Source organism: Etheostoma cragini, chromosome 2, assembly GCF_013103735.1.
Source record: "Etheostoma cragini isolate CJK2018 chromosome 2, CSU_Ecrag_1.0, whole genome shotgun sequence".
Lineage (NCBI taxonomy): Eukaryota > Metazoa > Chordata > Actinopteri > Perciformes > Percidae > Etheostoma > Etheostoma cragini.
Window position 1 is genome coordinate 1,732,533 of NC_048408.1, and position 27,918 is coordinate 1,760,450.

At 40.4% G+C, this 27,918-nt stretch overlaps 1 protein-coding gene across 5 annotated transcripts in view; it reads right to left on the bottom strand.

The window, feature by feature from the left end:
* Positions 1–27,918, bottom strand: part of LOC117957731 (VPS10 domain-containing receptor SorCS1) — a 200,295-nt gene that overhangs the window by 1,103 nt on the left and 171,274 nt on the right. Inside the window, exons 12-27 of one of the 5 annotated variants that reach the window (XM_034893754.1) lie at positions 27,212–27,288; positions 25,400–25,491; positions 23,181–23,288; positions 21,078–21,195; positions 19,055–19,188; positions 17,345–17,458; positions 15,848–16,019; positions 12,279–12,465; positions 11,455–11,588; positions 7,752–7,878; positions 7,007–7,119; positions 4,965–5,099; positions 3,122–3,221; positions 1,774–1,879; positions 1,061–1,218; positions 887–934 (exon numbers count right to left, since the gene is read on the bottom strand). In XM_034893754.1, coding sequence (XP_034749645.1) covers positions 897–934; positions 1,061–1,218; positions 1,774–1,879; positions 3,122–3,221; positions 4,965–5,099; positions 7,007–7,119; positions 7,752–7,878; positions 11,455–11,588; positions 12,279–12,465; positions 15,848–16,019; positions 17,345–17,458; positions 19,055–19,188; positions 21,078–21,195; positions 23,181–23,288; positions 25,400–25,491; positions 27,212–27,288 — 1,913 coding nt within the window. In that variant the 3' untranslated portion in view covers positions 887–896. Of the gene's footprint in view, positions 1–886; positions 935–1,060; positions 1,219–1,773; positions 1,880–2,826; positions 2,927–3,121; positions 3,222–4,964; positions 5,100–7,006; positions 7,120–7,751; positions 7,879–11,454; positions 11,589–12,278; positions 12,466–15,847; positions 16,020–17,344; positions 17,459–19,054; positions 19,189–21,077; positions 21,196–23,180; positions 23,289–25,399; positions 25,492–27,211; positions 27,289–27,918 lie in introns of those variants that run through there. The other 4 variants (XR_004659586.1, XR_004659585.1, XM_034893743.1 and 1 more) reach the window with 4 other exon arrangements.

Consider the following 27,918-nt stretch of genomic DNA (forward strand, 5'->3'; position numbering starts at 1 on the left):
TTGTGTAAAGCACTTTGAATTGCCCTGTTGCTGAAATGTGCTATACAAATAAAGCTGCCTTGCCTTGCCTTAGGGAACAGGCAAGACAGGTTTTAAAACAGACCGTTACAGACAGAGGGTAAAACAGGTGTATTCAGACAAACAGTTTGGGAAAAAAATATAAACATTAAAGCATGTAAACATGTTCTAGTGCATACCCAAAATACAAGTATGAACATGAAAATGAGCCTGATATGGGACATATAAGCTCACTACAGTTACCAGTTAGCTGGCAACTTTGTTTGAATGCTACTCCCAGGATTACGCAGCATGGAAGACAAAGCTGCTCCACTAAAAATAGCTGCCTGCTGCAGCAGGAAACAAGGTCGAAATAAAACAAAAATAGGCTAAAAGAGGCTAAAAATCTGTGCAGAGCTAGGGGAAACTGCAGAGTTGGTAATAAGTCTCTGGGGTTTAACACTACAGCTTTCCACATTACTCAGTAACTTGAGCCACTGTTAATGTAAAAATATGGATAAGTGCGCTTATTTGAAAAGATAAGTCAACTAAAACTGAAAACCTTAATAAAAGACTCTAATTATACATTGAAGAGTTGGGGTACCAACAGACATCTTAGGCCAAATATGATATAAGAATATACAGATGGGTGACGAATTACAGGAAAAACCTAAATACATAAAAAATGCTGATGTTTTCACACAGGGTTTTACTAAATGCTTTGATAATTATGGGAACATTGTATGAATCAATTGCTGTGGCCTTGACCACATCTTAACCTAGCTGAAGTCCTCTTTCACGGACACTTAATGTTGTATTTTTCATGTATTTGTCAACCATCTGTATCTGAGGAGAAAAATGTAGTTTCTCGTGCTACGTTTCCTCATACTTATTTTTGCTTAGCTGCCTTTCACCCCTTGACCGGACCATTTCCCTTCTGAGGAACACACAACAAAAAGCACAAGATGAGTCTCATGAAACAACACACAATGCTATGAAATAGGCAATGGAGAAAATTAAAATGCCAGCCACATATAAGAGTCAAACCAAAGTGGAAATTTACCTATGGGCCGTGAGTTAAATTCTGTGTCCAGAATCTCCAAAGAGTGAACCAAGTCCCGCTGTGAGCTGGCCGTGGCCCCTGTTGGATTAGCTGGACTCATCATTTCTTGTTCTTTTTCGTTCTGCATCTGCGCATAGACGTTGAGGCCTGGGATCTTCCTTGAGGAAAGATTTACAGTGAGGCAAAGGGATAAAAAACAGCCGCCTAACTAAAGCAAAGATAGCAAGGACACTAATATGCTATGCACCACCATTTGTTGTTTACTCAACTTTTGATGATAGAATTTTGCATTTGCATGTAAATCCCTATTTACACAAACACTCAAAGCGATAAGGTCTGTCAATCAGAAGTTTGATTCTGTCTTTAAATCTCCTTGAACCTTTGTGCACTTTTGCCTTGAAACTGCACCTTGGACATAATTTAACATTTAAGAAAGGTCAGCTGCCTACGTTTGAAGGGCTTATTTTTGAAGGCTGACTGACATTTCTTTTGCAAAGAATGACCAGACAAAGGATTCTCCACAGGATTCCCACAGATTACAAACCACAAAGCCAATCCTCTAATGAGCAGCGCTGGGTATGCCGGCGGATACTTTTGACAGGCAGCCATCTGTAGCTTTGCGGCAGCTTTTGTTTACTTTGCTGTCAGGACGCTTTGACACCTTTCACGTACAGCATGACGATTATAGACATGACATTTCATGAACACTTTACCTCTTGAATTTGTAGATGACAAATACAGCTAAACCCACAACCACTACTGATAACAGCATTAGCATGGCAGAGCCACTGTGGTTCTCACTGGTGTCCACTAGGGGCGCTGCGGAGACAAGGAGACAAGAGCCACAGAGTAAAAGCAACAAAAAACACTATGTCCACCTGTATTTCCACCCAGATGAATCATGCATTGAGCTGTTAACAGGATGATTGACACCTATGTAAATTATAATAGACTGTAAAAACACTGAACGAAGCATCCGGGCCGGGAAAAATAAGACGATGCGGAGGTGCCTTTAAGCTGCAATATATTTCCTCCACTGGCTCCAAAAAGAGTTCTATAAGATATGAGGCTACTTCTCACTTGATTTATCACCTCAATAAACATTTTCATAATGAGTACATGGTCTCAATCATTAGTTTTAAGTCTACGTAATATAGCATGATGTTCATTTTGTACATCATGGTCCCATTTTTTTTTTTAAATTGACGCAGGGGATGCTTTAGAAGTGGCTATACACCAATTGGTCAATCAGATTCTAACGATGCTGACCATGGCCCATTAAAACAACCGTAAACTTGCGCTGGTGTGTTTTAATCTTAAACTTCTCAATGTGAGTTTTAACTTCATCTTTAAAAGTTGATTGAAACATTTTGGTTGCCTAAAAATGTGTTATGGTGTTTTGGCAACCAAGGTAGCTAGCTCTTGCTAGCGTTAGCTGGTAACTTAAGGGAAAGTTTGCCGATTTTCTGTTCTGCCCCTACATGCAGATAAATGGCAGCAGTACCCGGAGGTCAGTGTCTACCCGCCGACAAATCTCCTGTGGATGACTCGCTTCAGAAGGGTCAACAAAGGGCAACTGTCCCTTTTTAGCATTTAGCTTTGCGCAGCATTATTTCTACCACAAACAACACTGGCTTGGCTGTGTCATCCTCGCCATCAAAAATTGTCATGCCCTTCAAAATTGCAGTGCACAAACAAATGGGTGACGTCACGGATGCTTCGTCCACTAGTTATTCAGTCTATGTAAATAATAGATCTTCTCTTACTCTTTATCTTATAAGCCTCTTTAGGACAGTAGCAGCATCCACAATAGGAAGAGGCACACATACTTGTAACGATGCTCACTCTCTGAATGTCTCTGTGTAGCTACATGGTGGGAGCCAATCAGACACAGGGTTATTAGTTGACGGGGGCAGCAAGAAATAATAGTAATATACCTGACTGTCTAATGTATCTAGGTCTCTTGATATTATGCATGCGTTATGTTCTGTCCCACTTATTACATGAAGTACAAAAGCCCTCCTGGGAAGCTCTGAACATACAACAGCTGTGTTTGTTTACCTGCTGATAAGTGCGCTGCATACACGGTGACTTGGACCCCTGGCCGCAACGTGAACTGGACAAGGTTTTGATTTAAGGCGTTGAGTAAAACCTCTGAGAGCTGTTGGGACACAGAGGGGAGACAAGGTTTATGTGTTTTTCGATCATGCAAAACAGGACAAAACATGCAAGAATTTAATCCCCTTTCCCATACTTTGGATATAGTGCCACTTGGCCAAGCAGAGGCAGGGATATGTACCCCAGAAAGGGGGAAAATCCCACGCCTTCCTCCCGTAAAATCTCACCCTGAATGTAACTACTGTGGAAAGACGCTGCTCTTACCGCCTGAGTCACAGCCATTTCCCCCTTCTAGCCCCACCCCTGCATTATTTCTAAGTGCCCATGACCCAAAGACACCTCGCTGCCTCCACCAACAACCCCATCTGAGCCTTCCTGCTTATGTAAGAGTCTTTGTCTGTGGGACCTTTCTACTTTGATGCATAATGCATAGGATACAGCCTCACTTGATCTATGCTTTCCAGACTGGCAAGCAACCTTCTGCACTGATAACATCCAACTTTCATATAAATTGGGCAGAGTGCTCTGACCCTGAAGGTAAACTACAGAAAGCCAGAGTCCAATCTCATTCGCTGTCAGTCCATTTCCCCACATAGATCCTTTCATTCACGCAATTACACATCTCTATCCCAGGGCTTTAACACTTAAACACGATCTAAAAATGAAATGATCCTCTTTTTAAAATGATAATCCAATACCATAACATTTCTCGATGTAAAGTGCGCTCATTAAACAAGCATATGTGGAGCTGCATAGAGAAAACATAAAACTCAATAAAGCTGCCATTTTCTCTGCAGATGCAGATGCCGTTTTTTCCCCTCTGCAGAGGCTTCATTTATCTCATCTGCCTCATTGGCCAAATGAATTGTGATATGAGTCATTTCTGTAGTGCTTCATTCTCCCCTTTATATTTCATAGGCGTTTGAGTTTAGACCGTGCTATGACTAATTACTTTTTCCCACTGTATACCAGGGTCAGTAAATCTATAACACACTTTTAAGATGCCAACCTTGAAGGAGGATGTATTGCTGCCTTGAAGAAGAGAGGATCTTTCCAGGAGATCAACCAGGTGTGTGTGTGTGTGTGTGTGTGTGTGTGTGTGTGTGTGTGTGTGTGAGGGGGGGATCAAATTGATTTCTTTCCCAGTTTCCTACTATACACACGCCATGGATTTCTTCCCATGGACAGCAGATCCAACATTATCATCAGTCATTATCTATTACGTGAGGCTCAGAGCTAATTTAGTCCATCTTGATACGCCGGTGATTTAGTGAACTGATCAACCATGACAATTTCTTTGTCTGGCTCTTAAGGCTCAAGACTCCCCCCCCTCCCACCTCCTCCCACCTCAACACCCCACAGGATGTGACTTGAGGGAGTTTGAAAGCTTCTCCCCTGATAACTTGTTAATACTTGTCAGGCTTATTGATGAGTCTATTGCAGAGAATCCTCAGGCGTGTTCTAGAATTAGACTCATGGAAAGACCTTGACATGCTTCAATAGAGCCATACTGGCATCTGGTGGAGGACGGAGGAACTTAAATTTGGGATTTATTTCTCAGGGAGCAATTACTGGAATGGACAAGCTGCTGTTGGAAGGGAAAAAAAAGACAAGGATCAACCTATGACTCACAAAAAGAGAAAAAAAGGAAACCATGTTTCAAACTTGTGCATGGTGTTATGGTAGGATTACAGTGGGGATAACGAGGTGAAATCCATCCACCTACACAAATACTGTCTCGGGGCTTGAAAAAAGGAAGTAGACGAAGCAGCAGTCGGTGTCTCACCTGATCTAAATGAGCAGAGCTTTTCTCTGCTTTCCCCTCAGTCAGCTGTTTGTCAGGCAGAAGGAAAAACTCTGCTGCTGTGGGTAAACCTGGGAGGACGGTGACCAGAAGCCGATCCTCTCGCACCCCTGTGGCCTGTCGGGGAACAAGAGGGGCAAGCAGTTCAAAAGTTTATTCCTATGGGATGTGCTCGCAGCACTAAGTGTGGAAAACTGTCAAGTCACATTCACGTTCACGTCACATTCCTTACACACGCTGAAGGTGCTCATTGAATTTGGAGTTGGGAGTGAGAACGGGTGGGCCTGCTTACAGTAATACTTGTCTGTAAACAGGGGCGATTTAAGCCATTTTTTCTTAGATTTACCTTCATCACCCCATGAAAAGAAAAAAAGTCTGTGTGAGCTAAGGAGTTCTGCCCTAGGAATGTCAAAGCATTGTGGAACTAAACAGGTCGGAGTCAAACCCTGGCCCACTGCGTCGAGGAGTAAACCCTGTATATATGGGCGCACACACCAACTGACCTATCTGGGCTCCCAATGTCTGCTTTCTATAGCTAAATATTAAATTAAATTAGTTTTACTACCTCACCGCTGTAGTAACGGCCCGGTGGCTCAGCATTCGTTTTCTCAGTGTGAAAACAAGGAGTTCAAAAGCTCTTTGGTTTTTTGCGGGGAAATGCAGTGGGCTGTTATTGAAATAATCTGTGGTGACTGTTGTGACTATAATTGACACTTTTCGTGTTACACTTTTTTATGCATTAATAAAAAAATACAAGTTCATATAAAAAGTGTTGGCCTGTGCAGCTTTAAGTTCTAAAACAAATCAAGCAATGAGCACAAGGGTTTAACATCCGGGTTCAACATTGCCGAGGGATTGAGATTTTGTAAAAAACTGACAAATTATCGGAAGGAAACTACAAAAAATGTGGAAAAAAACAAAGAAAAAAGCAAAAAAAGTGTCAAAAATGTTGGCTAAAGCACCCCCTATCGACCCCCACGCTTCCATAAATTACACCTATGTGCACATCAGACAACAGAAAACACAATGATTTAAATTGGTTACATGTCAACCCACAGCAACACTGACTGAATTAGATGATATCATAAAATGGTTAAAGACACCTTTGCGTCTCATATATTAGGATCTGCCAATACTGAGCCCAGCATCTGAGGGCTTTTATGTGTCTGTGCTCATGGGCTCATCATCTCATAATCCATCCATGCATTATTTAACCCATTCCAGCCCTGCTCAGACGCTTTACTAAGAGCATCATGCAGCTAAATGTTGCATCTATGTCACTCTTGTACACAGTCTACTAGGAATGTAAAAAAAAAATTACCAAATGTTTCCACTGAGCCTTCCAGCAAGGTTTTGCTGCAGTGACTCTTGTGAATGTTTTTTACTATCATGTCATATTTTCATCTGAAAGGTTTATTTTTTTATTATTTTTTTGGTTCTGCCTTCATGACGAAATGATGTCAGTAACACATAGCAAAACAGACATGTTCACTGAAGTCTGAACAGCCGCGTATATTTTTGGCATCAATTCAGATTTTGCAGGATCAAAACGTGTGAAAATATGATGCAAGGCCAAGATTGCTTGTTGATAGGAATAGGAAAAAGTATTGACATCCAGATGATGCTGTAAAAAACAAAGGTAATGAGGCCAAATCTGTACGTGCCATGACATGCATGGGTTTTCAATCTTGTCTTACTTTGACAGGTCACAAAGTAATCAACTCCAATCGTCCTTTTTGCTCTGTGCACAACATCCGTACGCAACATCCACAACCTTGTGTCAGTACGGCCATTAACTTATATAGTGCATGTGAGCCAATGCAATCGGCATGCTCTTGAACTGTAATTTTCCCTCTCTCGCTGCTCTTGCCTTGTCATTTATCATCATAAATGTCAGATTCACGTCTAAAAGCCTGTGGGAGGTCAAACTGCACTGATAGAGCGTCAGAGGTCCAGTAAAGCGCCAGATACCAAATACCAGAGTAAAGGGACGGTTTCCTTGTAAAGACCTAAGAGGGCTTTACCTTGATCAGAGACTTCTTGATGACCCGGCTCACGTCCAGCCTCCATTCTGCCACGTCAGGGTTGTGGTCGTCCAGGTTTGATGAGAAGGCGAGCAGATGAGAGTGGAAATACTCTGCAAGGGTGAAACATGTAAAACATGTATTTAATGACACATGAATTATCCTTTTGTGGACCGAAAACTAGCCCCTTCATTTGAGGATAATTGTACTTCATTGCAGCTTGTGTAGAGCTACAAAGAATAATCAATTAGTTAATTAATCACTTTATCACCAATATTATTAATTAATTATTTAATTAATATATTCAAGTTGCATGTGCTGATTAGATTTGAGTTGGTTTAATAGGAGCGGGAAAAAGTTTCTGTAATAAAACCTTTAAAAGCAGACGTCAAATTTGCGTCAGTTTAGTGTTCCTTGATGTGAAAATCCTAAATATACAGGAAGTACAATCTAATAAAGGTTGCTGAATTATTTAATAATAGGTGATCTTTCATACATTATTTATATGCCATTCATAAGAAATCGTTGTCATAACAAAAACCCTTTGTAGCTGACCCCATAGAATGTGGTCTCGCATTATTATAAATACCTCTAGATTAACTAGCCAAAACAACAACAATAAGACCCAGGTTGATGTATAAGTTGAATTATCCTCTCTCTTTTAATAATGACTACATTAAGATCTGTTTCTTTTTGAATTCTGAATTCTGAAAAAAGTCGAGATGGAGTCAAGCAGTGGGCTCACCGTGGACAGCGATGCTTTTTCTGTCCTGCAGGATAGTATTCCCTGCGGACACCTGTAAAGTGACTGTACTGATGCCTTCCTGGGAGAATGTGCACGCCACACTTCCCTCCAGGGTGACTACTGGCTGCTGGGGGAGAAAGAGAGAGACAGATAGAGAAGGTAGGGGAGAGAGCCGCTGAGTTACCCTTTTCAAAGGCAGGTCTCACACTGCTGTTATTTTCACTACAGAGGGGTGAGCCTCCTGGTGCACACACACATAAACTGTAAACAGTGAAGAAATGTTAATATTCCTTGTAAAGATACATTTATTTTCCATAATTACAGTTTGTAGCTTTAATCCTAACCCTAACCCATGAAATTATTTTTGTTGTTGTCTTTTTAATGTTAAACGAAGGATGTTGTTTAGCTTCCTTAAGAAATGTTATTACAGTATTAAACTTGATTTTTAAATCTAATCTATAAAAAAAAAAAACATACATATTTGTGTAATTATGATAATTTGTGAAGGTATTTCCAACATTTTATTTGAAAACAAATTGGAAGAACAAAATAAAAACAGTTTCAGGTCTTTTATATTCTTGACATATGTATTCACAGTTTATTTCTTGTTTATTGTTGTGTTTTTAAAGAACAAAGGGAAAAAAATGTAAAATTAAACTGTGTGTACTATATTCACACAATGACTCACTCACACACTCACTCATTCACTCACTCACTCACACAAACACACACGCAACATACCTGCCAACACTCCCGTTTTTCATGGGTTTCTCCCAATATTTTAGCCAGTTTTTTTACCAGTTTATTAACAGTTGCCAGTTCTCATATAAAACGCATCCTATTCACACAATCCACACACCATATACAATGTTGAACCTGTTTGTCACCTCAGCATGGCAACCTAGAACCCAGTTGGAAAGTTAAGAATAAAAAGTAAGCCGATGAAAGTGACAGGTGAAAGAAATTAAAATATAGCTGTAAATTATATTATATACTGTACACAGTATATTATTAAAAAACAGTGTTGGGCGCAACAATTCACATGCATCTTACCTAGTCATATCAACAACCTCCACGCTCTTTGAAGGTGTGTCGCATTGACTTTAATGTAGCACATGGCGGGAACATGACATTACCCAGCATATTAAAACACAGCGTCACCATCGCGCAGAAGAGACACATGAGGGCACACAGGCAATTTTTCCTTCAAAATAAAACACCAGTTGGGCTTCAAAGTAGGCTACGCTTCGTCCAAGAGGGTACTGAGAGCAGATATATGTACCACATACAGTGAGGAAAATAAGTATTTGAACACCCTGCTATTTTGCAAGTTCACCGACTTAGAAATCATGGAGGGGTTTGAAATTGTCATAGTAGGTGAATGTTTACTGTGACAGACATAATCCAAAAAAAAATCCAGAAATCACAATGTATGATTTTTTCACTATTTATTTGTGTGATAAAGCTGCAAATAAGTATTTGAACACCTGAGAGCCTACAGTAGCCTTTGTTTGCAGTTCCAGAGGACAAATGTTTCCTGTAGTTTTTCACCAGTTTTGACACACTGCAGAAGGGATTTTGGCCCACTCCTCCACACAGATCTTCTCTAGATCAGTAAGGTTTCTGGGCTGTTGCTGAGAAACAGAGTTTGAGGTTCCTCCAAAGATTCTCTATTGGGACATCTGCTGGTTTAAGCAGGGGAACCTTCCGTGTCATGCATAATTTCAACCCATGACGTCTTAGTGTATTACCAACAGTTACCTTGGAAACGGTGGTCACAGCCCTTTTCAGGCCATTGACCAGCTCCTCCCGTGTAGTTCTGGGCTGATTTCTCCCCTTTCTTAGGATCAATGAGACCCCACAAGGTAAGATCTTGCATAGAGCCCCAGTCCGAGGGAGACTGAAAGTCATGTTTTTCTTCTGTCATTTTCTAATGATTGCTCCAACAGTGGACCTTTTTTCCCCAAGCTGCTTGACAATTTCCCCGTAGCCCTTTCCAGCCTTGTGGAGGTGTACAATTTTGTCTATAGTGTCTTTGGACAGCTCTTTGGTCTTGGCCATGTTAGCAGTTGGATTCTTACTGATTGTATGGGGTAGACAGGTGTCTTTATGCAGCTAACAACCTCAAACAGGTGCATCGAATTTAGGATAATAAATGAAGTGGAGTTGGACATTTTGAAGGCATACTAGCAGGTCTTTGAGGGTCAGATTTCTAACTGATAGACAGGTGTTCAAATACTTATTTGCAGCTGTATCATACGAATAAATAGTTAAAAAATCATACATTGTGATTTCTGGATTTTTTTTTAGATTATATCTCTCACAGTGGACATGCACCTACGATGAAAATTTCAGACCCCTCCATGATTTCTAAGTAGGAGAACTTGCAAAATAGCAGGGTGTTCAAATACTTATTTTCCTCACTATAAATACAAAAAATTACAAAACATACTGATGTTTACCAAAGAGACAGTTATTGATGCTCACGGAATGATGACATTTTGTTATTGTTAAATGTGTGTCCACCACAGTGTTACCTGCAGCGCAGTGTTTCTGTGATGTTTTGTACAAATAAAATTGTATGTTTTTATTTACATTGCAATGAAAATAATACACTTTGTACAGTTGTAAGTGTACCCTAACAGTGCAAATCTCCTGGAGTTTGAAAAACAAATGTTGGCAGGTATGACACACACACATACAAACACACACACACACACACACACACACACACACACACACACACACACACACACACATGCGCACGTGAATTAGAATATGTTGAGAGCTTGCCAACATTCTGTCCTGAATAAAGTGTCAGGGCCCGCAGAGAGTTCCCTGCGTGACACCAGCATCTCCTTTCTATCATTAATCACATCTGCATTTGTTCTTTAAATAGCAATAGGATGCTTATTATTCCCGCGGTTTATGGTCAGCTGACATAACTTGCTGTCCTTGTGGAAGGCCCCTGTTGGTGTTGAACAAACACATTTACATAACTACAATTATGAAGTGGAGCATTTGTACACACTCTACAGGGCTCCAGAGGGATGGAGGTTGTTTCTTTTAGTCTCAATAAAGTCTCTACTAGCTGTGAAATCACATTGCACTAAAATGCAACTAACATTTTAGAAGTATGTTTTTTTTTCTGTAAGTAAAAATGTGAAGGTTTAGTTTGTACAACTTAAGCAATGTTTAGACATAATGGTAATGTTTTGTTCATTTATAATTTGTGTTTTTTTGACAAACAGTTACTTATCCTATCAACTCCATTTGTAAGCTGTAGTGTGTAGTTTTTATCTCCCAACCATCTTCATTGTATTTAGGTGGAAAACTTCAGTTTTAAAAGCAGAATCCTCAAAATTGTGTGCACAAAATGAATCTGCATGGATAGATAGAAGATATTTTAAGTGTGTGGGGATGACTGGCAACTGGCTTCTGACTTTAGTTGGAGTTTGGAGTAAGAATGAATAAGAGACACACTTGACTGGCTTTCAGTCATTAAGCTGCTTGGTGTCTCTGTACGTCAGCAGGCCCTGATGCTTATAACAAGGCCACATTTTTTTGCAACCTGGACGCAAACAAAACTAAGTTTAACAAAATGATCATTATTTTGGAACAGAAGAGTCAGCAACCTATTTAACTGCAAACGGGCGTAACAAAAGCAAAAGCGCAGAGAGAACTGGGAAAGTCTTGAGTGTACCTCTGTGTTATTTCCAATCCACCAGATGTAGGTGACCGTTCCCACTTGGCTGGGCAAAAGAACAGCAGTCAGGTTCACTTCCTTATTCCTCACCGCCACAAAGGGAGCTGAGAGATGGATATACTCCAGCTGACCTACTCAGGCACACACATACATCACAAAGTGAACTCTATGCACTGTGTTGCAAATGTGCAAAAACAAAAGGAAAATAAACTTTCTTATTTTTTCAATGAAGAAAAAAAAGAGGGACAGGGAGATTATTGCTGGGTGGGGAGGGTGAGTTTTTTTCCTCTTCTCAGAATTCTGTCCTGCACTGGGACCGTTGGCTGCCATCTGTGTGATATTTTTCATTCATGGCACCCCTGAGCCTGCGGTGGCTATATTTGTTCAACTGGCACCTAGGATTGACAGATTGGCGGGGCCAACGGCACTCCCCGATCAATAAGTCAGCTCCGTTACATCTGTCACCTCCTGAATACACCGGGGGTGGTCAGCCCCGTTACATATGAGGCAGCAGTGGCTTCTGTATAGGCTGAGTGGCTGTGAAGCATAAGCTGACTTGAGTGGAAGTGTGATGGGATTTGTTCTATCTCACTTGTTTGTGTGGTTATGGGAGGGGAGCATATTTTGTGATGAGATAAAGCACAGAATGTGCTACACTGCGTACAAGCTGACATCCACGATTGCACTGAATGTGATAAAAAAAGAAATGTAAAGCAGAACGAGTCAAAAGCAGACGTTCAGAAATCATAGATTCTCCTATCTAAATAAATACATATGCAAACTTGCAAACACAAGTCTGAAAGAACTCCTCAGTATCTCACATGTTACATGCAGGTAGAGCATGACGGTCTCTGAGCCGAGGCTGTTCTCCCCGGTGGCAGTCACTCGGTAGATTCCCACAGCTTTGTAGATGTGTTTGATGCCGTCCTCAATAGAGCTCACGTTGGAGTAGGTGAGAGCGTGCCCGTCTCCGAAGTCCAGTGTGATGCTTGTCCTTGCCCCGTCGCCCTGCACAGGACAAACTTTTATGGTGGAGGTTCTGCTGGCCGTGAGTTTACAGAGTCTGCTTCCCCACTTCCCCCCACCTCTCAGCTCATATTTGTTTTTTGTGAGCCTTGTGTTTGAGTCTCTCTGTTCTACACAAACACACCACAGATTCACCTGCTATCACTCCACAAGCACAGAGAACTTTCTTCTTCCTGGGGGAAAAATATGTGTAATTACGTCCTAGAGCTTGACACTTTCACGGCAAAGGTCAGAGCTTTGCTTGTTGTTACCTTCTGGGATGGATGGAAAAAACACTGGGTTGCAGAGTCTGGATCTGGAAGCCTACTGTAACATGGTACTTTAGATAAATGGGTCCAGCTGGTGTCATTCAAAGTCATTCTTGTTGCTATATTTCACTGTATCTTAAAGTGCTAATACTATGCTAATTTTACAGTTCATAATTGTATTTAGAGGTTGTACCCAAATAGATTTATGTGGTTTAATTTTTCTTTTTGTTGAACTGCACATTGATGCAGCTCCTCTTTTCACCCTGTGTTGAGCTCTCTGTTTTAGTTGAGTGAGGCATTGCACTTCTGTTCCATCTTTGTTGGGAGTCACACATGCTCATGCTCATGATAGTACCTAAATAAGGACTACTAGCCAGTCAGAAGCAGAGTGTGAGGGCCCTGACAGTACCTAGGTAAAGACTACTAGCCAGTCAGAAGCAGAGTATGAGGGCCCCGACAGTACCTAGGTAAGGACTAGTAGCCAGTCAGAAGCGGAGTATGAGGGCGTGCCAGGCTAGAAGCTATGCGAGTATTATAACGTGTGTTACAAAGTGACAGTAGTTATGACGGCAAAGCAGAAATTAATGTGACAAAGAATAAAGGCCGTGACACACCGAGGCAACTGTCAGTTCATATTGGGCCAATGGTGAATGTCCATGCCTTTTTGGCGGTGTCAGCTATCAATCCATCTGATTGGCTTTTTCATCTCATCTGATCAATCCAGTACACGTAGAGCTGTCAAAACTGGCCAAAAATAACATTTGAGTGAGATTTTTGCACATTATGTCCATCTGACGATGAGATACATAACTGCTTGTGCAGGTGTATTTATTTCAACATAAATATCATTTAAGATCGACATATACACCCACACATTCCAAAATCAAATTAACATTATTAAACTAATGTTCTACTGTGAAATTTAATATAGAATAAAGTCTGTAACCTATAAATTGAATATAGACCTCTTTCTGAACCATGGTTCCTCAACTAGTCGGCCTCTGAATTAGTAAAATGAAACAAATGAATGTTTCATTAAAGCACAGTAAATCACCAGAGTGACAACTTTATGGCTCATTTTCTATGTAGCATGAAGGAATGTTAGGTGGGTGGGTGGGTCCGAGGTTTCTGCCTATAAGGGAGTTTTTCCTCCCCTTCTCTATCTGTGTGCATTGATATAACTGTTATTCTGATTCAGTACGATAAATTAAATAGAGTTGAATTAAAACATGAGACAGATGCGTGAAAGAGGGACGAGTAGATCAGAAGTCCCATACAAACTTGCAAACAAAAATGGAATACATGGCACTGTTTTGGTACCAGACCAGGCAAATGGTATGACAACTACTGAGAAGCCATCTTTTGTACGAGTTTGTGGGTCTGCACCTTCTCAATGGGAGTATGAAGCATGAATACATAATACCATTCACATTTACATTACTGTAGGTAGGGCCTGAAGCACTTTGTGCTGCATTTAATGGATAAAAGGTGCTATTAAAAGTTGTTATTATGATTAGCATTAGCCTTATGAGGGAAGCTAGTTTGACACTCTCTCTAAGTTGTCCTGCTAGATACCAACAGAGTGCATTTTCGATGTTAGTGTGCTAATATAGTGAGTGTTTGTAAAGAGAGTATGAACAGAACATAGTCGGAGCTGAGCATAATTTTTTAGTCTCCATAGAAACAATCCAGTCAGAGGACCTTTTCTGGAATGTGATGAAGCAGGAGGCCCAGCTGCCAGCATCAGTTAACTCCAATTCCAAACCCCGTGCGGATTTTCATCAATTTAACAATAACACCTGTTTTTTCCACTTAGCGGGAAAGTGACAAAGTGCTTCTGGTGTGATAATGTGTCACTTCTGCTTTGATGTGACAGATCATGAGGAATATTGCAGATTAATTACAGATACAAATTTACTTATACTATAATGTTGGTCTTTGTAGAAAATACTGATCATTTAGACTTTACCCTTTAAGTAATTAGGGTTGCCACTACCGATTTTTTTCACAGTAGATTAATGTGTTGATTACTTTCTCGATTAATTGATTAGGTGTTTGGTCTGGACAATGTCAGAAAATGGTGAAAAAACTTTGGATCAGTGTTTTCCAAAGCCCAAGATGATATCCTCAGTATTCTTGTTTTGCCCACAACTAAAAGATATTCAGTGTACTGTCGCAGAGGAGAAGTAGTGGAATGTAACTAATGACATTTACTCAAGTACTATACTTAAGTACGCATTTGAGGTACAAGTCTTTTCTTTTCATGCAGGGAAATATTTTCCTTTTTACTCCACTACATTAATCTGAAACACATTAGGATTTTTGCACACAAAACAGTAGTTTATAAAATCTGATGTCATTATAAGGGCCTACAAGTACAGTACATCTGAAATAATTAGACAATTAAACAGCTGATTAAACCCAACAGTTTCTAAAATTTGAGGATTTTTCTGCACCAAGTACTTATTTTTAAAACTTTAAGTACATTTTCCTGATGATACTTAGAAAAATGGTACTTAAGTAACATTTCCAATGCAGGACTTTTACTTGTAACAGGGTATTTTTGCAGTGTAGTATTAGTACTAGGGATATGAGTCCTTCCTCCACCACTGCCAACGAACAAAGAATCTAAAAGATTTTCACATTAAAGAAGCCGGAAACAAATAACTTTGACATTTTATCCTAAAAAGGACTCAAACCAATTAATATATTATCAAAATACTTTATTAGCGATTCATTTACTCGTTGACTAATCAACCTCTGACCTGACCTCTCAACATTAGAGCAGCTACTCTATTGAGAGTTTTAAATCACTTTTAAAAACTCATCTTTTTGCACTGGCTTTTAACATAAGCTGAGCTGTGACATTTTATTGGTATTGATTTGAGCAAAGTTCTTATCTTTTTTTGGCGTAATCTGTTTTAGATGTGTTTTTCTGGTTATTCATAATGCTTTTATTTTATGTAGCTATCTATGTTTGACAGCACTTTGTGGCAGTAGTGACTGTTTGTAAATGTGCTATAGAAATAAAGTTTGACCTTGACCTCTAGATAATACAATATTTACTTGGTGTGACAGTTCATTAAACTTTTCGACGAGTACCGAAAACTGCTCACCTCCTCCAGAAAAAGCAGGAAGGTGACGTTGGTGCCTAGGGTGGCGCTAAGCGTGCCCTCACTAGTGACCAGGTGGAGACCTTTGGGTGCTTGGACGGGACACTGCTGCCTCCTGGCTGTGTACTCCATGCTCACTCCAGCCGTGCAGTTGTTAGAGACCACTTTCCTGTAGCTAGGGTGGAAACACAAACACAAAGCTTAAAGATACAGTAGATACAGTACGTACTGTAGAATGGCTTGAGAAAATATACACACCCAGGCTAAAGTTGATTAAAAAGAGGAATGTAAAATCATCTTTTGGAAATTGATCTTAATGCCTTAAATGAGAAAACCCTTCCAACCCTTTAAGGACACCAACTTTATTTATGAATGAATAATGTATTGTACTGTACATTAATAAATATTCTTTCTTAAAATACAGGGGGCATAAATATACACACCCCTATGGTCAATTCCCATAGAGGCGGGCACATTTTTATTATTAAAGGCCAGTTATTTCATGGGTCAGGATACTATGCATCCCTCGGCCTTTGCAATTAAACTAACCCTTCACCATACCTAGAGATTGGCATGGTGTTATTTCAGTTAGCCTAATAGCTGGTTTGATTTGCATTGAGAGATGATCTTATGGAAAGTTCCCCATGCATATCTCTAGGTATGGTGAAGGGTATGTGATGACGGGGGTTATTTTAATTCTAAAGGCCAAGGGAACTTAATCAGGATGCATAGTATCTTGATCCATGAAATAAATGACCTTTAATAATAAAAATGTCCCTGCCTCTATTGGAATTTAACATAGGGGTGCATACACATGCCTCCTGTTTAAGGAAAAATATTTATTTATTTACAATACATTATTAATTCACAAAGAAAACTGGTGTTCTTAAAAGGTTGGATTTTCCTATTTTTTTAAATTAAGATCAATTTCCAAAAGTTGTTTTTTTAGTCTTCTTTTGAATCAACTTTAGCCTGGGGGTGTAAACTTTCTCAAGCCACTGTATACACAGGAGAACAAACACTCTGTCACCCTGACATGGATCAAAGTGAGTTCTGGAGATTATCCAGAGGAACAGGGACACTTCGGTTGTTTTGGGAGGGGGATGGGTCAAACAGGACAGGACATTCACCCAGGAGACCGGGTGCATACATCTGGTGTTGCTCCATCATTAGTGAGAGCAGAAGTGTTGGCGAGTTTGGGATATTCAGTCCAATAAACAGGGGACCGCCTTGACTTCACCCCCGAATCGCACCCAACTATAGGTGTAAATCTTTCACTTACAGCTTTTTCAGACATGACTGGCAAACACTAATACACTCACAGTATTTTACATCATTACCACTATGAAATGGCATGTTTGATCTTTCAGTCTCCATTTTCCTGTCCTAATTTATTACCTTGCTCTTCAACTCAAACACACTGTTCATTTTTCCCCAATGCCTGCGAGTCACTATTGAGAATAAATGGGGTATTCTAGCCTGCTGTCGTCCTGTACTTACCCGGTGCTGTTAAGGAAAGTCATCCCCGTTGTGCAACTCCTGGACATTGTTGACGGGTGGAACCAAAAGGCAGGGGTGCACTTGCCATCGGTCCGCCTCTCGTAGCCGTAATCACTGTAATGACCAAAGCAGACAAAAAACAGAGAGAGAGAGTAATCCAATCGGAAACCGTGGAGGAAACACTGACAGATAGGACAAATGCAAATATTCCTGAGGCTGTTTACAAAATTTCATTCAATAACAAGAAAAGCAGATTTCCAAGTACTTGTAAGCTGACTGAGATTAGTCCCAGACAAATCAATCAAAAGATATTAAATATTCCAAGCAGAAAAAGGAGATCGAATATCTGCATTCTACTTCCGGGATGCGCCGGTGCCGCTGAAAAATGAACGTAATCTTATGTCTCCACTGAAGTCACAGTGACAAATCTGTGTCTCTCTAGTGTTTTTTTAACTACAGCCCACAAGTTGTTTGTCCCACAAATTACCAGGCAAAGCAGCGCTGTGTCCCCAAAATGATAGCGACAAATTGCCCCAATTAGTGTGACATGCACACAGATGCATGCAAGTGTTGTGATTGTTAATGAAAGCTATTAGGCTTGCTGATTTATGGTTTTGATGGTGCTTATTCCAAGAGCTGCCTCACTCAAGAGACCTGCAGATTTGGGACTAAAGTGAGAGAAAAACAAAGCGGCATTACTACGGCTGATGATTAAAAGATATCGGGTTGTGGGCATGTGGAAAACCATTCTCTCATCCATATATAGATGCAATCCATTCATTTAACCCCTTCTGTTGTCCTCGGATGAAATTTGACCCCTTTAAAAAATGTCTATACATGAAATATGGGTTTCTTTTTAACCAAATTACCACAAACGGATGGATTCCCTGCATTCGTTGCAAATACAATTAATCCCTCTCATTGAATTTTTGGTTTGAATTGAAATGGTTTCAAATCAGCATCATATAAGTCAAAATAGTTTGTAATTTCTGCTTTATTAGCTCAAATATTACGTAGAATTATAAACACATGTGGGTTATTGACCACGGATTCCAAAATGTAGTGTAAAATTAGTTATAGTAAGGTGGTTGTAGTGAAAAAAAATAAATAAATAATGCGTTGAAAATGTCAAATGTCGAAAGTTACAAACAAAGTTTTTCTTTCTTTCTGTTTGAAGTATCAATGGCATCAACATTTACATTTACATCTTGTGAGACATCCGTCAGCACCCAGTGCATCATTGATTTCTTATATATAAAGTTGGGGGCAGATTCGAACTAGAACAGTCAAAATGGGAGCAACTGAGGCCGAGATATTTTGACTTTTAGTTCCAGATTTAGATCAAACTCCCCGAACCCTGCATCTTCTCTTCCCCATACTGCAACTCAAATGCGGCTCTTCATTAAACCGTCTGTGCCTTGTCAACACCCCCATATTTCACCCCCATATTTCAAACTCCATGCTCCTGTTTGTAACCCCGGCTCTGTGTAGTCTCCAAGCCTCATTAGCTTTTCACATTTCAAAAGCCTTCCAGCAGAGTCCCAGAGCACATTATACAACCTGTCCAAGGCTGATTAACCCTCATCGTGATAGGATAAACTATCTATGCTTTGTCAAATTTGGTGGAATTTCCCTTTAACAACAACACAGAGCAAATGCAAACAGGACTGGATATGTGATGAAAATTAAAGAACTAAAAAGTATACTCACCATTCAAAGTCAGCCTCTGTACAGTCACAGGGGCCCGACGTCATGGACACAGAGTATGTTTTTCCCATAACGCACCTGGACGTGGGCTTCAGCTTCCGGTAGATTCTTTTCACTCCCATGAGGCACGGCTCGCCCTGCGGGCCGATATTTCAAAAGCAAGTTTAAAAAAAACTGAACTGGTTTTTGTAACTTGGCACCATGAATAATTTACACATAAGCGTGTGTGTGTGTGTGTGTGTGTAAAGTGCCGTTGTCTCACATAACTTCTGCTTCTTGTGCATTCCTGTATTTTCATGGCCTTGTGCTGTGGTTTATGCTAAACAACTGGTCCTGCCTAGTAAGTGTCACACTGCAGAATATGCTGCTTGAGTTCTTACTTTTTTCTTTATTTTTATCTGTGATATTAAGTATAACTAAAAAGAATAACCAGTCGCCAAAAAAGCTGCCAGCACTCAATCCATTTTTAGCCTTGGTGTCTATGTGTTTGAAGTAAATATAAAATCAGGAGTTTTTGGAGTACAAAGAATGTTCCATGGTATCCTCCATGCTGCTGCTGGGACATTCTGTCTTTGTGCATTAGGTGTCAGTAGTGAGACGCTTAAAAACATCCAACTGAATCCACATATAGACACCCAGTTTGTGAAAATGTTAGTCCCTTTGCCAGTGGTTTTGAACACAAACACTGTTTCTCTGTTTGGAGGCACTGTAGTGTTCCAGGAGCCTACAGTGCCTCTACATTTAGCCGGCTTAGCCCTGTAATTGGCTTGGACTCTTGCCATCTTCCATGCTACTATATGTTTTGATCATTAGCCTGCTCCGAGCATATGGGTGTCCGAACCAATTACAGAATGCGGCGGTGAATAAAGGCACGCCGTGAGCCTCTGGCTCGGCTTCAGGTCCGGCCAGGTTGAGGGCTTTTTGGACAGGTTTAATTTAATGTATGCAGGGGGGTAAAAGCCGCTTCACTCCGATCATCAGCAGGAATGGCTCAATAATCTGAACAGTGCTCTGGGAGACTGTGAGGTGTATACCTTCATATATATATATATATATATATATATATATATATATATATATATATTTTTTTTAATTTAACCTGAGGGGTAGCCTCTCTTTTGCAGGAACGCCCGGATCACATTAAAGTTCCACGACGTTCATACCTGGAAGCTGCCCTGTACAACCACAGTCTGATCGGCGACCACTGAGCAGCTCCACTGGAGCGGTTTGGGTTAAGGGCCTTGCTCAAGGGCACCACAGTGGTGGTAATGAGGGCGGGACAAACGCTGCTGTTTCACTTTACCCACCCAGCTTTTATCCTGTCTGGCTGGGGATTGAACCGACGACCACCGGGTCACAAGCTCGCGTCTCTAACCTTTATGCCAAAAATTACATATATAGAGTTCATATATATACATACATGCATACATACATGTATGTGTGTGTATATATATGTGTAACTATCTATATAAATAATGTTTATAGATGGTTACAAAGCAATTATTAACTATTTAACAAGGTATTACAGTCTGTTGCAACTTTATAAATGTATATAATTGGTATAATATAGAACCAACTAGTAACCCTTAAAAAAGTGTCAGGAATATCTAGTCCATCTATCGATATATAATATAAAATAATGTTATATTTTTAAAAATGTTTTCTTAAAGGTTTACAAGCATTTTTAATCATAGCCTGATACCTAATATAGCACATGAGGGATATAATGTGTGTCAGGGTTAGGGTTAGTTTCAATAAACTGTTCATTTTCAGCACTATTAACAATTAGTAAACATTATTAATTATAATTTAATTGTTTGTTACCAGTCTAACTAATGCTTACAATAAAATGGCCATTAACTAAAGATTAATTGACAATGAATTCACCATCCATTAATGATGGTTATTATAAAGTGGCACCTCCTCTTCCATCTGAGCCTTAGATGTGCATTTCTCCACTAAATGTTAAATATTTTATAGTGATAAGCAACTGGAGTCTTTATTTCCATGCTGGCATGGGCCGTACCTGGTTGAGAAGGTGCCACGTCTGATAATCGGCGTCTGTACACCTCCTGTTGAAGATGGACCGGAAGTCGATTTTCACCAGCTGCCACTCCGATCGATGACTGACGTGGCCGAAGATCCTGGAAAACAGCCATGCATTCTTCCGCTGGTTAAATACAATACACACAGAGCTCTACAGGACCCCCCGCCCCCAACACACACTCCAAACGGGTGCTGCACTAGCTCTATCTCATGATGACAAAGTAGAGACAATTGTAGACAAAAATGAGAGCTTTTATCTTATCTTTATGCCAAACCTTTTTTTGCCAAGCATGTTAATTTAGTCTTAGTCAGTCTTGTCGGACATTGGTGCAGTCTCGTCATCGTCTTGGAAAAAAAGGTCGTTGACGAACATTTTAAGTCTTGTCTTGCCTGAAATTAAAACTTTCCCACAGTAACATTAAAATACTTTACATTTGTGTACAGGGTTTCTGTTAATCATGCATTGTACTAGGTGGCCATTTCATTACAATATTCAGATTTATCATAAGTAATTGAACATGCACATTTATTTTAAGTTTTGTACAAGAAGGGTGGAGTGGGTGTCAAATTTGAGCATTTTTAAATGCAGTAGTTACTTTCTGAAGTAACTTGATACTTTTATAATTTGTAATTGAGTAATTAATATAGTTCATTTTCTGGAAGAAGTAACTAGAAACTGTAACTAATTACTTTTTTAAGTTGCCCAACACTGCTTGTAAAAGATGCAGGATGTAGTCAGAAAGGTGATGGGGGGGGGTTTGACAAAGCATACTGGCCACTCAACACATTGTTGGTTTTGGACTTTACATGATATTTGTAAGTAATAAGTTATAAGTTGTAATAAGTTATATATAAGCTGTACTGCTCAATCTGGCATCCTTACAGTTCATCTTCAGTGTTTTTCCACTTCCCTCTTTGTATAGCAGAGTTTGAACTGAAATGTTGTTACTGAAAAGTGTTAACTTATTTCTTCTGAAAGCTTTATCATAACAAATATCCATATATTTAAATGGTCCAAAACCGAGCAGAATCCAAGGTTACAAGACTTAACAGCTAAAATATTCCATCTCCGGCTAAATTGAGTGGGTATGCTTTTCTGCAATGACCTCCCTCACCATTCATACCACAACATATTTATCACAATCAATCTGTCAATTAGCTGTTGAGGCACCCGACCATGACAGGCACTTACTGTAAAAATGAGTACAAATTGATAAGAAAACAGCACATGATGGTCTTATGAAAACTAATGGGGTGTCTGCCATGCTGAGCGGCTCCTTGCTCCAGAACTCCTTCTCCCACACTGCCCCTTTTCCCAACTCTATTTTTTTCTCTTGGAGACTACCGCTGTGCATTTTCCTATTCTGCCCCCCCCCCCCCCCCCCCCCCCCCCCCCCCCCCCCCCCCCCCCCCCCCCCCCCCCCCCCCCCCCCCCACCCCATCTCAGTCTCCTGCAGAGATGAGTGCAGAACTGTCAGTCTGTCATTTATGGCAAGGTGTCTTGAAACATTGATGTAATGACTGTGCAAACCCTTTCGTAACACCTCCCAAAGTCCTAAATGTCTGCTGAAATACGGGAGTAGGCTGTGTCATACCGTATGCAGGCACGCCAGCTCTGGGCTATTCTAATAATAAATGTGATAGAACAAAAAAAGGAATCTTCACAAATCGGCTTTCTGAAGACACAGCGAACGAAACCAACTGCTCTTTCACGCTTTTTTAGGCTGTTAAAACTTTTTTTACACCAAAGTTTCTTGTCTGTTTTCTCAGGCAATTTTGTGATCACTTTTGATCATTTTCCTTCATGTTCTTCAAATGGCCGGTTGCACCGTCGCCAGCTGCCAAAAGCATTGATCTCCTGTGATCATAATCTGGAGACAGCCAGTTTTGATGTGGGGTAGACCTTGACAAAAATGGCAGTCAGGGCCGCTGAATCAGGCAAGCTCAGATATAGATGCATGGGTTAGGGCAGATGAGTGCACACACACACACACACACACACACACACACACACACACACAGAGGCTATTTGTTGTTACTTTGATTTTCCTGTGTGATTGATAGACAATCCCTTGTCACTCACGTCATGATGAGAGTCTCCTCCCCAGGCTCTCCCAGCACCCCGTCCACGAACAGAGGCGTGTTGGTGAAGCTGTACTTGTTCCACTGCAGTCCTTCGTCAAAGCTCAACCTGGGAACACAAACAGCACCGTCGCACAAGGCTCCAACGCTGACCCCCTTAGAGTTGTTTAACAACTTTATTTCATATTCAGCACATTCCGCTGAGCGAACTCTGACCACGTCTACACGCACTTAATATTCAGTTTGTTGCTCTTTTTACGAAAAATACACTATTCCAACTAAACTATAAACTATAGCAGGTAATATTCCACTAATATTCCAGTTTACATGAAGCCGTGTCAAATTTAATTGTTGGACTGTGCAAACACAGTGTCATTTCATTCCTTCAACCAGCTTCTTGAAAACGTTGAAGTTTCGATGTTTGCACATATCCATAAAGCTGTTGAAATCCAAGTCTTTCATAATTTTTATAAGTACACAATGTTTCTCCTTGTTTTTTCAGAAATGCATCTCTACCGCATGAAATATCTAAAGAAATTGCCCTCCTAAAAAGAAATCTGATCTAAATACATATTTTGACATTGCATCACATTTAAAACCACTCAAAAAATTAACCAAAACCATTACTTTATGCAAAGGGAGCCCCTTAAAGGGACACGGGGCCTGATTCGCAGTCAGAATGGAGGAGGTTTTCATTTACCTTAAAACACAACAAAATGTACCTGATAGTGTCAACAACTAAATTAAAGGTCCCATGGCATGAAAATGTCACTTTATGAGAACTTGTCTATGGCCCCCCAGTGGCTAGAAAAGGTTACAGTATTAGTAGATTTATTTCATTAGGACAATGTACATTAATCAACATTTCTGTAAATGCACCAGTGTTATTCGACAGTAGTCCTAGTTACCTAGCATGCATGTTTTTATGGTCGGAAGAAACCGTAACTCCTCTAAGTGTCTAGGTGTAAATTTAGCCCTGGGTATCGTGCTCTGCCTTTGAGAAAATGAAAGCTCAGATGGGCCGATCTGGAATCTTGCCCCTTATGAGGTCATAAGAGGCAAGGTTACCTCCCCTTTCTCTGATTTGTCCGCCCAGAGAATTTTGAGAGAGAGAGATCATGGCTATCAAACAAGCAAAGTGGCAGTGGTTCAAGGCCCCCCCAACCCGTGTCATAAGCTACAGACTCTGAAATGACCACTAAGGTCTATATAAAAGAGATTTCAGATATAGTATTAGGGGACTAATAAGGCCTATATGAAGGAGACTTTAGATACAGTATTAGGGGACCACTAAGGTCTATATGACAGAGGCTTCAGATACAGTATTAGGGGACCACTAAGGTCTGGATGAAAGAGACTTCAGATACAGTATGAGGGACCACTAATGTCTATATCAAAGTGACTTCAGATACAGTATTAGGGACCACTAAGGTCTATGTAAAAGAGACTTCAGATGCGTTAGGGACCACTAAGGTCTTTATAAAAGAGACTTCAGATACAGTATTAGGGACCGCTAAGGTCTTTATAAAAAAAACTTCAGATACAGTATTAGGGGACCACTAAGGTCTATATAAAGAGACTCCAGATACAGTATTAGGGACCACTAATGTCTATATCAAAGAGACTTCAGATACAGTATTAGGGACCACTAAGGTCTATGTAAAAGCATCCAAAGAGCACCATGTCATTGGACCTTTAAAGATGATAAGTTAACTGATTTCACGCTGTGAATGTGAAATAATAACATTAGCCACATAACTTTAGCAGTACTTTCTGAGTATCATTTTTCTAGCCTTAGAACTGTTTCTTGTGAGGTTCAGAATCGTATCATTTTATAACAAATTAGGTAAATCCTTTTGTGTGTGTTAATTTCTTTTTTCCATTGTTTGTGTTTGTGTTTTTCCTTGCACCAACATTCTTATGATTTGAATGTATATTTGAAAAAGCGTGAAAAAATAAAAAAACTCTACTGCAGCCCTGCAAACTGTTGGCTGTGTGGTTTGTGTACAACTACCATAGCAACGCACAGAGCTGTCATGAGCCGTGAACAACAAAATGCTAAATTTGGAAATTCACGGAAGGCTTGTATCATGTGATGCCATTCCTTAGAATTCATCGTGGGGGAGACAGAAACCACGCACTGTAGCTTTAAGACTTTGGGCTGCCTCCCAAGGAGTTATTATTGCTGTGACAAGTGACGTCTCTGTCATAATGACTCACCACAGGTGTCTGATGGGAAGCGGAGTGTGTCTTATTGCAACTAAGGCCCCTCCCTGGTCGAGATACAGCACTGCATACTCCTCGTCGAAGATCTGCAGGGACAGAAAGAGAGAGAGGGCTCAGTCTGCAGCGGCTCGTTGTGCGCGTACATGTTCAACAGGTCTGCACACATCCACGCTGGATGTGTGCAGACCAGATTTAATTAGAAACAAGCTTCCACCCGATGAATTGAAAGCGCCAGGATCAAGTGAGGTGAGGCCACCTAGAGGCACTGTATCCAGGGACTGAATCAAACAACTCTTGAAATTGTATTTGATTGTCAACCTTAAAAAGCTCTGTGTGGTGTACTCTGTGTAAGGATTAAAAAGGCTTTATAGTAGAGTCAAAGAGTGGGTGAGGGGGAGGATGGTTCTAGTGAAGGTGCAGCAGGTCAGTCCGATCTATGTGGAGAGCCGATGCAATTCAATTGGGCACATTAATGGAAAAATGTATTATAAGGTGTGAGTCAGTAATATTTCTGCATAATAGCTGCAGTGTTAATATGTGTATAATAGCTGGAAGCTAATCTCAGCCAACAGCAGTTTCAGGCCTTATTGACACTAATAATTAAAGTAAAAATGTATATTTGGTAACATATTAGTGCAGGGTTTTTCAAGCCAAGGACCTTTAAATGATAGAGATTCAGCAGGGACCCCTACTGCATATATTAAAATTAAGTTGCATACAAAACTGGACCCACAATAACGTGTAAAGCCTTTAAACAATACATCTATCTTTCCATAGAACACTAAGCTACTCAAATAATTATTGACTGGACAATATTTCTATCATCAGTTTGGATTTATCTTAGCTAAAAATAAGTTGGATTCATGTAAAGGGATTTATATTTTGGAGGGCCCCCTCCATTGACTTTGAGGACCCCCTAGTGGTCCCAAACCCCCTGTTGAATATCTCTAAACATGTATATTTATGTTTTGTACTTCCCTTTTTTACTTTACTTAGGAATTGTATTGCTTTTATCCTATTTTATATGCATTATTAAATTTCTCATGCTTTTTATTGGTTTCTATTTTGTCTTGCCACTACTATGTTTTGAGTCTTTTGTCTTGTTTGTTTTGACCCACATTTTTTCTTTGCTATTGTTTGGCTCTCTGTTTTATTGACCTCAGGATATCATGTTGCCTTGCTTTGTCTGTCAAAGCACTTTGTAACTGTTTTACAGGACAAGGTGTAATCCCGCAGAGGCTACTGAAAAACATATCTTTGTTATTTTAAACAATACACAAAAAATTGTAATTCAGGGCCGATTCCAGGATTTTTTAAGTGGGGTGGCACAGAGGGGAGGAATACTTCCACTCAGTTCAATTCAATTTTATTTATACAGCGCCAAATCACAACAGGTATCTCATTGCGCTTTTCATAAAAGAGCAGGGGGCTCTTTTAATATAGTAAATTCCAGTGCTGGTTCCAATGTATCATCATTTTAATAGTTGTCATGGTAACATTATTTGGTCGTGTGACAAGGGCTGGGAAAATTGGCAGAACAGACAAGTGGCAGTACTCTCATCCATTGGAAATCGTGAATGACAGCAGTCTAGCCCAATGGATTGGGGGGGGGGGGGGCTGCTAGTTGGCATCCAGTCCAACAGTTGAATAAAACTAAACAGCACGATGGGGCCTCCCAAATGTTAAACGAACGTCTCAGCGTTTGTTCACTCTTCAGCCAGTGGCGCGCCACAGAAGCTGACAGCGAGTCTCCTAGCAACAACGTCACTTAAATGTCAATCACCCGCTGCATTGAAAACCCCTCACCTGTCTCCATGTGTTTCCTGCGTCCGAGGCAATGAACACACTGACATTGGTGCTGGTCAGCTCCGAGCCGATGGAGCCTGGCGGAGACAGACACACAGAAGACAAACTGCAGTAAGGGTTTGAGGTGAGGATTTTGCACAATGCAGACACAGGAAATGAATTCCATTTGAGGTCGAATAAATGGCAAATGTCATAAAGAGCCTTTAGAGAGTCATACAGCAGGGGGGGCCCAGCCTGCAGCTGCACACTGAGGCTGTAATTACAGTGCTCCAGAAGATCGACTGTGCACTGCGACATTTGCCCATACAACCTAAATTAACCAATAAATCCAGATTACTGTATTCATCTTTTCAGCAGTTCTGACCATATTAAGACAAGCCTGCCTAATGCTGTGCAGACTGCTGTAATTTAATTTAATTTGGCCTGTAATTGGTGCCAGGTGGTTAAATGCAAAGCTGGAAAGTACTGCAAGTGTTTCAGAAGCCTCCGGGAGGAACTATTCGCCTTACAATCAGTACATTTAGAGACAAAATGTTGGTCATTTGGTCCAGACCGTGGTAAAGAGGAGGTTTCACACCTGTATTTTTGGTTCGGATCAAACTGAAAAGTTCAAAGGGTCCAGACCAAACGAGGTAGGTGTGAAAGCCCCCTCTCGCTGTAATGTCTTGGTTGCACAAAATTCCCTTCTGGATAGAGTAATGGCAAGT